At 31.9% G+C, this 16949-nt stretch overlaps 1 protein-coding gene and 2 long non-coding RNA genes across 3 annotated transcripts in view; 1 reads left to right on the forward strand and 2 right to left on the reverse strand.

Annotated features, from left to right (window-relative positions):
• The window catches only part of LOC124543902 (proto-oncogene tyrosine-protein kinase ROS), a 41474-nt gene extending 27740 nt beyond the window's left edge, over nucleotides 1-13734 (reverse strand). The window contains exons 1-3 of the mRNA XM_047122222.1: nucleotides 13704-13734; nucleotides 10255-10436; nucleotides 7649-7708 (exon numbers count right to left, since the gene is read on the reverse strand). Coding sequence (XP_046978178.1) covers nucleotides 7649-7708; nucleotides 10255-10436; nucleotides 13704-13734 — 273 coding nt within the window. The remainder of the gene's footprint in view (nucleotides 1-7648; nucleotides 7709-10254; nucleotides 10437-13703) is intronic.
• Nucleotides 1979-3651, forward strand: LOC124543915. The gene is made up of 3 exons (XR_006967504.1): nucleotides 1979-2550; nucleotides 2849-3018; nucleotides 3179-3651. It is a non-coding gene; the product is annotated as an uncharacterized LOC124543915 (long non-coding RNA).
• On the reverse strand, nucleotides 3894-4895 carry LOC124543914. The gene is made up of 2 exons (XR_006967503.1): nucleotides 4400-4895; nucleotides 3894-4189 (listed from the first exon to the last, which is right to left on the reverse strand). It is a non-coding gene; the product is annotated as an uncharacterized LOC124543914 (long non-coding RNA).
• Nucleotides 13735-16949: the final 3215 nt, after the last annotated feature.

Here is a 16949-nt window from a genome sequence, read left to right on the forward strand (position 1 = left end):
TCATCAAAAGATACATTAGGAATATTATGATAGGGGAATTAACATATAAAAACCTTAATAAATATACGAAAAAAAATATTACAAAAAAAAAAAAAAACACAACCATTCCATCATTTTCAAACACAAATTTAATTTATCATCGCAATGTCATTTTAGACAGATAACTTAAAAATAAAATCATTCCAAGCATGTAATTAGTCTAGCAGTTAACCAGAGTATTAACAGGAACTCCATTTAATAAGCACGCCGCCACACTGCGCGTCGACAGTTAAATTAAGGATACAGAGTAACGAAGCTACAAAGACAGGTACCGTGCTTACCGTACAAGCGATTGGGTTCTATCTTTTACACCTTTGCCTCGTGATGAACGATGTTAACAACATCCCTGGTTTTTTAGTCTGTATACATAAAAGGCAACGTGGGGACTAATTATTATCAACGCATATCTAAACTATGTGAGACAGAGGCTTGAAATTTGGCAGAGATGTTGCGATAGTTTGATTTTGAGGAGAAATGCATGATAAACGTGTCATTTTTTAATAAATATAGATTGTTATATTTTTTGGGATATGACTAAGTTGTCGTTTGAAATAGTGAATAGTGTAATATTTTTTTACAAATTTTGGGTTAAGGCACTATATTTATATAGTATATAAATATAACAATAACGGTATTTATATACTAGAATATGTATTATAGCCTATTGAGCTCACATAGTTATTTTATTTCATTTTTTTATACATATTCGTATTCTAAGTTTTACTACATGATATTGACATTTCTCAATTCAAAATGAATTATTTAGAATACCTATTTAATTTAACGCACTAATATTACAAAACTATAAAGAAGAATTTATTCGTTGAACGTATTTTACGTTACAAATTGTGTCATAAAAGTTGAATGCGATGATCATGTCCAAAAATAAATAATAACAAGTCAATTGACTACACTCGCCGTCGAGGGTGCGCGCCCCGACTTGCCACTTAAGTGTTTTTGCGTTGCGCGGGCGCATAAATTGAACCCGACTGGTAAATTTGACATTAACCAGTAGTAACTGTCAAGTTTAGGAGAAAGAGCCGTTCTATGTCAATTTACGCGTATTCGAAATGATGAATAACTATACGTTTTTTCTCACGGGTGAATTCTAGATACTTTTTAAATTACAAGTGGTTTTGAAAATCCGTCGACATTTACACAAATATTTATAATACTATTATTTGCTCATAGTTTGTAATTTAAATAAATAATACATGGAAAAAAAGAATAAGCAAAAACGTTAAAATAATATCTTATTTCGAATGTCTCGTTACTCTTTCCAATTTATTTAATAAGTAAGTACCGATTTACTTATATTTTTTTATTTTTGCTGTTGTGTAACTTGTTTATATTTAAAAAAAATATGGTAATTTTGTTCAACACACAGTATCGCGTATAGTCGAATTTCGTCTATTTTTAATCAATTGTTTTTCAGATATTTGTCAACATAATGTAGTAATGTATTAAATTACCTTATTATTATCTTTATTGTTAATAGGGATTAGAGAAAATTTATATAGTATACTGGGTTACACTAGAATCCGCTACGAGATTAAACATTTGGTACTCCGTGTACTAAATGTTTAACACGGAAGAAACTACGATGAGCAATTATTAAGAAATATTTATCAATGTTCAAATATCATATATCGCCATTGAAAAGGAAAAAAGCAGAAGCGCCAAAATTAAAATATTGGAAAATCTGGCTTAAAGTTTTTACTGTAAATGCTATTTTCCAAAGAGTAGTAGTAGTAGTCTTTTTATTATGTGTATATCGCTTGTCGAAATTTTTGAAACAAATACATTTAAATTATGCACAGACATTGTATACATCTATACAATGTCTGTGCATAAATATTCGCGGATGGTCTATGTATGTATTGTTTGTCCGGCCTGTTTAGAGCAACACTTGATGCGCTCTAGTTAGTTTAAATGTAACCAGAGGGCTTAGCCAAGTTGACATTCTACAATCGTAATCGCTAATAGAAAACTAAACAAATGTATGGGCATGACGTCATCTCAACGCTAGGTCACGTGATCAAAACAAACGAATAGAAAAGTCGTAGACAAGTTGACAATCGTTCAAAGTGATAGAATTGAATATAATCTTTTCTACAACGATAATCGCTAACTCCATACAAAATGGTAGCCAAGTTGCAGTTTTGACAAGCGCGGACGAAAAGATTTCGAAGATTTTGATCGATAACTAAGCGATCTTTAAGACCCAATAGTTAACGCTAAAAAAATGGCGTCTTATATGATGACCGACAAGTGTTTTGTTTATTAAACCTAATTTTAAAACATTTTTACCTTTTTAATGCTTACTTTAAATATGTTGTGGTGTGCTCGTAATGAAAAAGTGCGGCTTAGGCGCAAAAAAAAAACATAAATCATCAGTGCAAGATGAAAATACTTTCGGCTAGATAAAACTATTTTCGAAGCCCTTTGTCGTGAACGATACGACACAAGATTTCGTTAAAAGGAACAAAAGAGATTCCTTCTAAAGTTAAGGTAAGTGATTCATAATCTGACTGATATTTTTTATAATTATTATGGACTATCAGCAGTCGCAACACTTACTCATGTAATAATGAACTCATTCACACTTAACATAATGTGTGCGACATATTATTAAGTATATATTTATATATATTATTCTATATCTTGTGTACATAAATATATAATAATAATATCATAAATACCAAAAAATACTAAATATTGCAATATTAAATATTCTATAATATAGTATATCGTATTATTGGACATGTCTATCATAAATTTAATTTCCTTAATTTTTGTGTTTTTGTAGGTGCTGCGCACTTTTAGTTTCCTAACTAAAGGATCAGCGAAATGATGGTGTCAACCATCTTGCCCAATGGATTATGCATGCATTAGAAGTTTTTAATGCTTTGAACCACTGCTATCATAGAAAAATCGATCATGTATAGGAAAACTCAACAAGATACAGCATTTATAAGAGTAAATATTAAACATTACAATATTTAAATTATCAAGTGCATTTAATAAACATAACATTTTAATTTACAAGGTTACGAAGAAGCTTTGACTCTTCCGGTGTAATTCATCCAATCTATAGCAGTTTACTTGTGACTAACTAAAATTTTAAACTATTTTTCAGGTGAGTCTGGATATCCACAACACCCTTGGCCGATGACAACTATCCTCAATGCCGTTCATGACTTTAGGGAAGATACACTCAAATGCATGTGCAAGCTCAAGAGTGCTGTTTTGTATTATTCAAAGCACAGTGGAGATCTTTGCTTTAGAGACAGGGTTCTACACTATTGTCCTCATGTAGCTATCAAAATTTAAAATGGCATGTTGTGTATTATAAGATATAGCTTTGCAACCTAGTCTTACAACCACCCCAACCACTTACCGCTGCATGTGATAATGGAGATGATAAAATTATGCAAGATCCCACACTCATTGCCTTTGTAGGTAACCAAAGTGAATCTTAAGAATAGCCATGCTATGTTGTTTATTGAATAGGATATAGTTAGTTTATTTAACCTCTAATATGATTTTATTTTACATTTCCTAATTACAAATTAACTTTTTATGTACTTTTTACTTAATTAATCTTATCTAAATAATAAGTTATTCATTGTATTTATTAATAATAAGTATAGTGATTGTATTTTAAACAGGTCCAGTTTTTATTTTGAATGTAATGTATTTAATAATAAAACAAATTTATTATTACAACCAATTTTTTTATTATATAAATGAAAACATTTACATTTATAATCAAACAAAATCCATTATTAAAAAATATATATATAATTTAGTAGAGGTATGTACATAAGGACAAAAATAAAAAACTGCAGGTGAAATAGGATTTCTTATATATTACAAAAAAGAATTTCACGAATTAAAAAATCAAAAAACAAAGCAAGAAACTCATAACTGATTGATTACAATGAAGTCAATTAATGATAATAATAGAAAACTGTAAAATGATAATTTTACAGTGGTTTTTATGCCATAAGGTTTTTCCACATTTTTCTTTTAGCTTTATTACTACTCCACACACATGAAGCTTAATAATTCTTCTAATTCCAGCCACAGTCAGTCTGTTTTAATTCGGCCTTGAGTCTCTTGCTGGGGCCTCGTTATATTGCCATAACTAGAACAAGTTAAAACTATTAGAAAAGTAAAGGGTATATTGAATAAGTAAAAAATAAAATACAATTATGTTTTGTTTGTTTCGTAAATGGTAATATTAGTTCATGTCGCATATCACATCATTGTTTATGTTTCAAACTTTCAAGTGTTAAAGTATTAGAAATTTTCAAATAAAGAAAGATATTTATGAAATAACTAATAATTATCGTACCTTTTCATGAATTCCAATAAAGCTGCAAATTCTTCTGGGCTTGGCTTAAGATTTATATTCCATTCTATAAAAGTTATCACACCATTTACGGTATCTTTTATCCTTAAGCAGGATAATAATATATAATTTCGAGTCACAGTAATGTTAAATTACGTTCCGCAATGGAAAATTGTCATAAAGGAATTACTAATTACATGCACCCACCCTACTTCATTTACTTATTATATCACAAATTCTTCCAAATTTCAAATTAAAACAAGAGTTTATCTTGCGTATAAAGTTTACAAATGCAACTTTGATGTTAATTTGACGTTAGTAAGAACGCTAACCATAGATTAAAGTGTAGGTTTTTTCTAAGTTCATTGTAGAATGAGCGACCGACTCAGTCGTGTCAATTTGGCTAGCAACTTATCGTTTTCTATAATCGCTTACGCCGAAGCGTTAACGATTGTAGAAAGAGATTCGATACGAAACGAATGTAACTTGGCTAGGCCCTCTGTTCCAGTAACGTCTTTATTGTATGGAACCTGCTTTAATATATCCTTAGAGCCATCTAAAGTTAATATACATACATACATTACGAGACGCAAGATGGCCCAGTGGTTAGAATGCGAGTAACTTAACCATTGCGGGTTGAAACCCAGACATGAACCACTGAATATTTATGTTTGTTAATAATAATTCATCTCGTGCTCGGCGGCGAAGGAAAACATCGTGAGGAAAACTGCATGTGTCTCTTAGAAATTCTGCTACATGTGTATTATTATTAAATTAACTCTGTTATTTTGCTTCGTATATATGTCTATTTTCAGTTCATGATAATTTGGTCATTCGAAGAAGGCGCCTTTAGGAAGTATTTATACTGAACCCCTAAGTAACTCTCAACATCCGGTTTGACACCCGTCCGGTGATCAACAAGGACACAAGGGCAGGAAAAAATATAAAAAAATGAATATAAGATATGTACTTATAGCCAATTATTGAAGAAATACGTTACCACTCCATTCGCTTATGACTCTGCTAATATAAAACACTTTAACCTAAAACCAATCCGGTTAATTACTCGCATACATAGATATACATATATAATTTATTTCATTTCCGAAGTTCCGATAACAACTATGAAAAGCGCATTTTTAAATACTATAGATTATACCAATATCATGTTTATTCAAAAATCAAAGTTGATTATTTGTCTTTACTTCTGCAATTGGAATTATTTATACATTCTTTCGACAGTTCAAAATATAGTGGTTTATTGTGAATCCATAGTAATTTACTATTAACAGTACAGTTCAGTGTTGAACGATGATACATAGAAAAATATTGTCATATATGTATACTGTTTGTATCAAGTTATTATTGTTATAACTGTCGATGTTGCTAAGTTATTTCTGCAACTTAGTAGCTATTTTCGAGTGTCACTTTGTACATTTTCACAATCTTAATGTGCGTTATTATCAAATGTTTTTGAAGCAGTATTCATTAAAGACTTCTATCGTATTAAGCGTGTCAGAGGTTACGTGACGCGATTCAGTTATCTCACAGCAATATAAACGTAGGTAATTATTTTCGTATGGTAACCGAGATTTTCGAATCGGTTACCCTCAAGTGCCCCTTATTCGTGGCTTACACTTCTGTATTATAATGAAAGTAAAAAATAAAAAACAATTTTTACCATCAAATCTTACGTATTCAGATTTAAATCGCATGTTTATTCGTTAATGACTCAATTAATTTGTATAATTAATTAATTATTTATATGCAATGATAAACAAACCTGACCAGACATACGAGTACATAATTCTATATATTGGAACTCTGCAATCAGTTCTCGATTAATATATTTTAAATTTTAATAAAATATTTGATTAAGGTCCTTATATTAAGTCAAAAACATTCTGTATTGATTACTCCTTCTTCAATTATAATGTATTAGTATGTGTATTGTGTTAAAATATTACCTTAAATTATGTATCATTTTATTGAAATTGATTTTATTTCAGTATTAAAATTATAGTAGTAGGACGAAACAACAAATGTATATCTATCTTCTTCTATCTTGTTCCTCATTAGCGACTCTATTTAATGGTGTTACAATGTGTGTTTTTTATTCACTCTGTATTGTATACTGTTTATAGGTAGCATGATAGTAGGTCACTTGATTTTGATCGTAGTTGGCCTAATTTCATTTGTATTAAGGTTAAATATCACAACGATTTTTTTGACATATCATAATATCCTCCTGACCGAGTAGTACTACTGTACTACTAATGTGATTACTTCACATTGCTAGCAAAACAAGGCGACTAGATAGGGATGAATCAAAATAATGGAAAAGTGTATTATAGCTCGACATGGGATTCCAACTTGGGTCCCCTGTAGTCTCAAATGCATCTAAGATGTGTATTTATGAAAGAAAAATCAGTAAATGCAAAGATCTAATGTTGCTGAAATTTCGTCACAAAAAACCGTATATTTTGGTCGAGCAATAAATATTTGTATTACAAATATAAACAATACAATAATAAAGTATGTTATCGGTCGGGAACAGTGTTTTACGACGTTATTTTGCGTCGCTGCGAACGATCGATATATTATATTTTGACGTGCAATCACTTATTTTCACATAAATTGAATTGATAGGAGTCTTGTAATTGAATCACGAGAGAGTTGTTTTTATAATAAAGAAATTTACTGGTGTTTACGATGACCATAGACTATATAAAGTACTATCTCTTTATTTTTAATTTATTTAGGCTGTAGCCGCTTTTTACGTTCTTTATTTTGATAGAGGCAGATTTTTCGATAGCGTATCCCTCACTGATATCGACTAAAAAGGGTATTTTTAGCCATCTCGATTTCGCTGTTATTGGCATAATTTTTTTTATTATAAATTAAAACAATCCCTTGCTTTTTAATTAACGTTTTAAATTATATTAAAGAACCATTACTTCTTAAACACGTTGAAAATTATATTACAGCAATGTTTTTTGTTTCCAAATAAACGTTAGTTGACAATCTTGTACTATCAATGGGTTTACAATTATTTTCAATGTATTTATTTCAGTAATTAAAAAATCCTATTTCCTTAATTATTTATTTTTAGAGCCAAAATATTAATAGGTGATTTTGTAACAAGCGTTCGTTAGATTTGGCAATTGACTCTTGTTCAACCTAAGTTTATCACGCAATAAGTATATTAAAATAATGTATTTAAGTTGTCTTATGGAATAAAAATATACTTACTTGTTGCATACTGCAGTCAGATCCACAGCTTACATCAAAATGGCCGTCGCCCGTTCGGTTCTAGAAAAAAAAGGATGAAATCAAAGAGTCTTCAAATACAAAAAAAAAAATACAAGTAAGTCACTTTTTCGATAATAATCTGGTTGTACATCTACCGGACACCGACCTGATAACTTCCGCTATGACTGCGCGTGCGCATCGGAGCGTGCCAATGCGACATTAGGGCTTGATCGTTTATGTTGAGATACGTTACAGGAAATAAAGAGTTATTATTCATAATTACCGTAAATATCCTAACTATTTAGTACACAATCATATTTACTTCTGCCAACTTATTGCACTAAGCCAATCTTTTCTAAAATACCAATGAAATCATCGATAACTATAATAAAAAATATACTTAAAAAACGTTAAATTTGACACACAAGTCTCACGGTCGATTATAAATCAAACAATATTAAATACAATTTAATAACGAGGGTTGAAAATCTCAAAAAAGTTACCACAGGCATCACATTACGTAAAGCCCGTCAAGTGCCGGAGTCACCGCGGTTCCGGTCACACGTTCGCAAAAAGCGTTTTAAACACCGATAATACTGATATCCTATTCCGTTTACAAAACGATCATACATTATCATATAGATTATCGAAATCAACTTTTATATTAATAGTTATTATACGATAATTCCGATTGATGATTCATAATTTAAGTCAGGTAAGCTGATGGTAAGTGGATATTGGTAATATAAGGTAATTAAAGTTCATATATGTGCTTAATTTGTGTCTATAATTCATCTCGAGCTCGGCGGTGAAGGAAAAGCATTCCACCAACCCTCATTGGAACAGCGAAGAGAAGGCCTTATCCCAGCTGTGGGAAATTGAAAGGCTGTAACTTTACTTTTTACTTTAAGGTAATTAAAGTAACCCAAACATTAGATCGTCAGCGTGAAAGAAATGTCCCATGTACCTGTAGTTATACTGAGCGTTGACGGTAGAATCAATAAATTAATTAATAAAGTCAAGATAGACACGTAATATATAATATTTATTCCAAATATAAACAGCAATGCTTAGCTGTTTCGGTTTGAAGGGATAATGAAAATCTGATATAATATTAGGTTACGATTTACAGGGTGGACATACACATAGATACTTGAAATTTAACAAAATCCTTCAGTTCGCAAAAGTCCACGCCAAACAAGGAGTTTGTATTGTACTCGTGGTTCTTTTTTCCGAGTTAAAATCTGGACTAGCGTCTTAGACGATATTAGATGTATTTCCTTTATTTATGCTTTATATCATCTCGGCGGTATAGGCAACGTGAAGTATCCTGTTTAGGTTAGATGAAATTAGCTATACGCGGATCCGTGGAACTGCACTAGAATAAATTTGATTAAGCTTCAAATCTTCCCTTTGCGAGTGGAGAGTAAATTTTTAATAAAAATAATCTTTCATTATAAGGGTTGCAGGCATAGTCGTGTCGGACTAATTATTATCGCCGCATAGACTTAACTTTAAGTCATTAAGGATTTTAAGTTCGTGGGAGACTTTCGTTATGTTTAGTTTCACCAAGAATAGATTTAACAACATTTTTATGCCACACCACGCCAATTATTAAATTCATCAAACTGACCTTACCTAAAATTTTTATTCACCAAACAAAATAAATATGATCGGATAAATTCGATAGACGCTAAAAAAATAACGTAATTAAGTACGCATAATTTAACCTACATAGATAATATTTTAATAGTGAACCAAGATGACCAACTCGGAAGCTATCGTAAAATAATTAAAAGTAAATAAGTTTTCACGATATATTATATATTGGTGTTTGTTTATTAAAAATATAAAGATCAACTGATATAATTTAAAATATTTTATACTGGGAAACATTTTTCAGTGTAGAATATATTATAAATTAGTTTAAAGTTTAGGCTGTATACTGGTAAATTTGTGAATTGAATTGCGAAATTTTTGTTATTCTTAATCTTTCTTTCAAAACGAGAACAATTAGAAATACTCGTGTATATTAAATGGAGGGCGTGTGTATAAACAATTATTCAAAGACAATTTTAACATTTTAAATTAGGTCTGTTTATGTTTTTGTGCACTTGTGTAAAAAATAAAACAGTTTTATACATTGATGTGTATTGTTCCACATGGACGGTGTGGTCCAAGGCCAGGCCGTGGACAAAACAGTTGTAGCACACTCCTCTATATTTAGCGCGATCTTGTTGATTGCTAGCTTACTAATTGTCAACAATTAGTTGTGCGTTGAACCTGCGTAAGCGCCGATCATTGCAAACAAACGACTTAGTCACGTTTTACAATAATTTTGCGGTTTGATTCATTAGAATTATGATTAAAGACTATTAGCATCGGTTGTGTATTAATGCGGCGTTTGAACATATTAAATAATTATTAAACATTAATAAGAAACATTATAATTTACGTGTTATCTTATTACACGACAATTTTTAGAGGTCTCTCAAAGTCATGTCGTAATGAATGCTTGCCATTATCGTCGATTATAAAATGTGTACATTAATGTTTGCAATTTGGTTTTAATATGAAACTATATTACGAACGTTTCTGCAACAGACCTGGAAAGGGCATTTCTCATTACATCGAGCCACCGCTTCCGCTCCAAATTTCTCGGCGATGGTACTGTAATCGCAGCCAATTGTACGAGCGGACAAAGCCAATCCGAACAGCGACAACACTAGCCATTTGTGCCAATTCTGCGGCGGTCTCATTGTGCCCGCCGCCGCGAACGTCACTTCTGCTTACCGTCGCACGAACACACAAAACATAACTTGTTTATATTTATGGTTTAATATCATAACTTTAACATTTTATCCTTGTCTCAGAAAACAAAAATTATATACGTTTGAAACACAGTTCTAGATTATCTTTGAAATGAATCAATTTAAACGAACAATGTCAGAGGACGGATATTAGCGCAACGTCCGTAAGTCGAAAGTGTGTGGGCGCGTCTTTTTGGTGCGCGTGCGCAGCGAAAGCTACTCGCATACTGACTGCGCGTCTGCCGCTAACGGCGCTAACTCTCGCGCTACGAGGCCGCTACGGTTGGGCGCTACGCTTATTATCCTTTACCTGCCTTTGACTCACTTGTCACTAATGTGCAGTGATTGCCATTTACATAAATGTATTCATAAGTCAATTGGCGTTTAGCGCTGTCCGCTATGGTCGCGTATTATGTTATAATATTCTATTCGTAAAACGTATGTCGTGTATAATTTTCACTTGTAAAGAGACCGTTTATTGTTCTAATTTAAAACACCGTAAGCTGTTTAATTGAAGCTATTATTTAATTGGACATCTACTTATTTTTTTTTATTTGCAGATAGATTTATTAGCAATAGAAAATCGTTGTTTCGTTGAGGTAATGAAACATAGTGGATTTATCGCTTTTGTAATAATCTTGCGGTCGATCGTGGGTTCGCTCGCGTTGTAGCGATTGCTCGTCACGTGTTGAGCATAAAAAATACTATCTGTCTCAAGTTTCCTTAATACCGATTTTCATATTTAATAAATTTATTAACATAAGAATTAATAACATTAAATGCTTAAATATATACAAGTATGAACTGAAACTAGTTACTGTATAAATCTTGACCGCGTGGAATGGTGGCAAGAATACGAGCAGCATTTCCCCGTTGAATCGCAATTCCGATCCTCTGGGCAAAAAACGAACCAGCCCGCCTGTCACCAGTGGAGACAATGAGGCGAGGTGCTATACTTTTGATATATATTTATACTTTTTATGTTTTCATCAAATTTGGTTCAATAGATTGACCAAAGAGGAAAGACAAACAGACAGACAGAGTAACTAGTAGAAGTATTATTATAGAAGTATCAATCAATGTATCCATTTCATTCCCTCACTTAAGATTTAATCATTTAAGTCATTTACTATCTAGTAGCATCGAAAAGAGACACAGCATTTCAAACTTTAGGGAAGAAATTACCAAGAAAAACAAAGCCCATATAAAACACCCCACCTGTTCAAGTATTCCCATACAGGGTCGCAACAGAAAGCGGTCGGGCGTAAAATTACCAATCCATTTACTTAACGTCATAAAACTCAGTGTATCGGCCCCAAATATATTGTATGAAGTACGAGAATTATAATAATAAAATTATTCATTCATTTAGATGAATCAATCGTTCATAATCATCATCGTTATCATTATGTTATGGTTATATAGTATACAACAATGTTCCTTGCCACTGCTTGTTCCTATGTATGCTTAGATCTTTAAAATTACGCAGCGGATTTTGATGCGGTTTTTTTAATAGATAGGAAGGATTCGAGACTTTTTTGTATGTAACACGGACATTATACTTAATAAAGAAATACTGATAATTTTAGATGTTTCTAATGTGACGTCGTAAAACAAATTCTGTAGTATATTTAGTATCAGTATTGCCCGTGCGCAGCTTGGGCAGGTCGCTGGTACATAATAACATGAATTTGATAGTTACACCCCTAGATTACAAATATTTAATAAATCATGTCGTCAAGATTAATAAATTTTCTCTCATTGACCTCGTTATTGGGTTTATGACACCGAACATCAAGTAAGCAAGGCCACCGAGAGCTCGGTCCTCACACCGCGCTCAATTAGTTAACTGGCAGACTTCCCACGCTTTAACTGCATTCCGCTCCTTCAATGATTTCATCTCTGATTCTAGCTTTTATGAAATTCTACAGTCGTTTAGGAATTCACTATGAAACATATCACAACTATTGTTGTTGCAATACGCCGTCTCAATTCTAGAGACGTTATAATTTGCATTTCATTATAAATATTGTCATGTTATAAGTATAATATTAAATGATTTATAGACATAAATATAAGAATAAACTATTTGCACGTGAGTCAATATATACTATAGTCGAGCGGGCTCTTGCGAGGTGTTTAAACATCGTAATTTTACGAGATTAAAATAAATGAAAGCTAACAACAGATTGAAATGTAAATTGAGGATCAGGAAATAAAACGAATTAGTAGAAATTGCACAAAATTTAATAGTTACTCTTTTCCACCATTATTTAATTAAACTTGCAGATAGTTTTTTTTGCATCGTGCGTTTACGCAAGTATGCAAATAGTAGTGCGACTCATTATAAAAATGACGTCCTCTTGTCCGACTTCGACCGATATCAAGGGACTACACAAGGTATAATATAGTTCACAAACAGAGGTGCACTCTCTATTCTCTTACTTTCCTTATCTGACAGGACGGCAAATCCAACGCGATCCAAATTTAGAATCCAGAGGCTTGGTATTTACTGCTTGAACCAACTAATCATTTTTATAGTAATTCATTTTAAATGTATCATTATTTCATTCATTACCTGAGCAACATATCCTAAGTGATATAAATAAATAAATAAATAAAAAAATAAATAAAAGAAAAGTAGCTTTAGGGAACACAGTGCCCTCTATTGGGTATAATTTTCAACAATTAATTTCATAGATCTTTCGGTTACGACAAATTTGATATTAAACGAGCGTGATCAAGTCTGCTTGAAATAGTTTGTGCAATAATACATAGATGGCGTTACTGTTATGTAATATTTTGTAAGTTCGTCACTAGATGTCGCTACTGAGACCCAGATAGAGCAATGTAATATCGCAAATTGAGGAAAATGGATTGAAAACTATTAGGGAATTCCTCAGCAGTACGACCTGTACTTGTTGATTAGCTTAGCAGATTTATAGAAAACATATTTTAATCATTTATTAGTCATAATATTTATAATGTAATCGCTCTATATGTAAGTCAGATTTACTACAATTATACATAAATATGTTATATAAGTTGGTGAAGATAAACATCTCAAGTGGGCATTTTATTTTTGGATTTAACGCATCCTTGTATATTTAAACTTCGTGCGCAAATGCATTGAGGTCACTCACTCACATATTAATTATATCGTTAATTCAACACAACGCACACATACACCACCATACAAGCCATACGTCATAAGAAAGACATTATATAAAGAAGAGAAAAAGTACCTGTTTCGATTATAATAAGTTTATTCCTCATGCGTTATTTGAGTATTAAAAATGGTAATGTAAATCAGCATGTCTGTAATTGTGTGATGAAATGTCTAACGAAATATACTTAGTATTACTTGCCACAATTAAAACTGAATCAAAATATTCGACTCGAATAGTTTTATGTAAATATACTTACGAATTAGAAAGATGGTAAGCCTTGATTACGCAGTACTTACAACGTAAATCTTAAACGATGATTCTGAGTTTAAGCGCCACTGAATTTTTGTGCTTAATAAATAATTTGTATTTATAATTGATCTCGTTTTCGGCGATGAAGGAAAACATCCTAAGGCTACTGCACGTGGTGGACGAAAAACTGCTACGATAATCCACCAAACCGCATTGGAACAACGTGGTAGAGTAGGCCTCAAATCTTTTCCTCAAAAGGAAGAGTATTTATTGGCCGATCTGTGAGATATTAGCACAGAATATTACTATTTTTTAAATACTTATCATGCACCTTCGCTTATCGATTCGATATAAACCAGTAAAGTAAAAGACGTTAATATAAAACGGAGAATGCGAGTTCAAATCCGGACAAGTTTTCATGTTATTAAATTAATAAATTGTGTTTTAACTTGATGTCGTGCTCAATATTGAAGGAAAATATATTTTAATGCTACATTGGAGCTGCGTGATAAAATAAACTCTAACCATTTTCAAGTGTTGATCAATACTTCATTTTTTTTTTCATATAAGTCGATTTATGCAGTTACAACGTCCCCTGGGAAGACGTAGGAGGTACCGCTGTTTTTATAGGGAGTACTCGCATAAACTTAATTTTTACACCTTTAAGGGGTTTAACTTTTTCAAATTAAATTCATTTATTCAATATAGCATTATTGATTGTCAAATTAAACACTACATGAAAGAATTAAAACATTAATTTGCCCAAAAGAATACGTCACCTCTTGTTACACAAATTAACAGTATGTGATTTATTTATGACATTAAATCGATGAGAATACGCGCTTGTAATAAGATTTAAGGCTACCTAAGAATAAATACATTTAAGCTCTTTTCTGATGAACTTTTTAGTTCATCAGAAAAAAGCTTAAAAAAGCTTCATGCTCCCTCTACTAAACATCTTTTTTTGTACGGGGGTCTCATCGGAGGCCGTAAATTCTTTAATTCTAAATTATTTATTTAAATGTATCACTAATTCAAATTCTAATTTCACACATTTCTTTTTGTTACAAACATATTAAATGTTTTGTTTGTATATGGATGATTAATCTGCTGTGCATGCTGTTATCACCTATAAATAAGATACCACTAGTCTTATTTTTTATTCATGTATTTGGAATTTTTTTAGTGTGTATTTTGTTGGTGATCTAATAAATAAATAAATAAAATAAATAAATCTGAAATAAATGCTTATGTATTATTAAAATTAAAATCAAACGTCATGATATTTACTATAATACATGATAATACAATCAGTCGGTACAACCTAACGACGAACTCGTATTATCCGCCATCTGCTAACTGCTGCTAATACTTATGTCGCGCGCTCCACGTTTTTCTTTTACGTGCGTTTATTCAAATATCTCGTTATAACCACTCTAAGTCCCCAGTCTCGATTATGCACATACACACACACTACTAGTGAGTCGAGATGGCCCAGTGGTTAGAGCGCGTGCATCTTAACAGATGATTGCGGGTTCAAATCCAGGCAAGCACCGCTGTTTCATGTGGTTAATTTGTCTTTATAATTCATCTTGTGCTCAGCGGTGAAGGAAAACATCGTGAGGAAACCTGCATGTGACAAATTTCATAGAATTTCTGCACATGTGCATTCCACCAACCCGCATTGGTGGAATAAGTTCCAAACCTTCTCCTCAAAGGGAGAGAAGGCCTTTAGCCCAGCTATGGGAATTTACAGGCTGTTGTTGTTACACACACACATTTATTAAGGCATTCGGTATAGATCCTTAAACACTTAGATGTACACTGTAAGAAGCGCTTTGGTTTTCGTTCCTTGCTAACTGTCACTTAGCTGCATAAAATTACCTAATACAGTAATTATATACAAAGAATACGAAGATTTTTTTTTCCTTTTCACAAAAACAGACCTTTCCTGACACTTTTTAATTAGTTACCTAATTGAAATACTTTATTAATGTGAAATCAGTAAGAATAATTAAATTTAGATATTCATTAATATAAAATGTATGTTTGACACGGCGGATTAGTTGCAGGAAATAAAAACTGTATGTAATTTGCTTCCCTTTCCTCAACCTTTAATAGAACAGAACATTATTTACATAAATTCCACTTTCGATTTATTTCAAAGATATGGTTCCGTGTCAGTCGTTTTAATTTGTAAGGTAATTCAATCAAAATATATATAACCTTATTCGGTGATTTTACACAAAGATACACAATCCGAACCAGCATCGTCTCCATCACCTAATCAATTAAACTCTTAATCAACAGGATTAGAGAGAGATTTGACAAAAAAAAGACCCGCTGAGTTTTTTTCGCAGATTCTTCTCAGGTCAGGTGTTTCTTTTTCCGAACTGATAGTGTTTAATTTGATCATCAATAATAAAACATAATAAAATAATTTGAGTTTGATTTTGAGTTTCGAAAGATGTATCTGATTCCTTTTCCCCATATTCTTATAAGCGTTCGAAGCCGTGCTCGGCTACTAGTTAATTTCTATAAGACTTTGTAAAATCTATTCTAGAGGATATTAGAGTCATACTGAAAATATTATTAAACGAAATAGAGATGATATTTAATATTATTGACTCTGCCCACAAAATTTATTTCAATAAACTTATTAACACGTAACGTAAACATTATCGGTTTAAATTATTAACATAGTCTATTTTCTGCATCAGCGTACGTTTTATATATATTTTTTCAAGTATTTACAGAATAATACAAATATATGATTGTATTTAAATGATTATTTAAAATATTGACTACAGATAAACTAAGAGCCTGTAAATTACTCACTGCTGGGCTAAGGCCTCCTCTTCCATTAAGGAGAGGGTTTGGAATATATTTCACCACGCTGTTCCAATGCGGGTTGGTGGAATACACATGTAGCAGAATTTCGATGAAATTAGACACATGTAGGTTTCCTCGCGATGTTATCCTTGACCGCCGAGCATGAGATGAATTATAAACACAAATTAAGCACATATAATATATAGTGGTGCTTTCCTGGGCTTGAAACCGATATCATCG

This window comes from Vanessa cardui, chromosome 3 (assembly GCF_905220365.1).
Source record: "Vanessa cardui chromosome 3, ilVanCard2.1, whole genome shotgun sequence".
In the NCBI taxonomy this organism is placed as follows: Eukaryota; Metazoa; Arthropoda; class Insecta; order Lepidoptera; family Nymphalidae; genus Vanessa; species Vanessa cardui.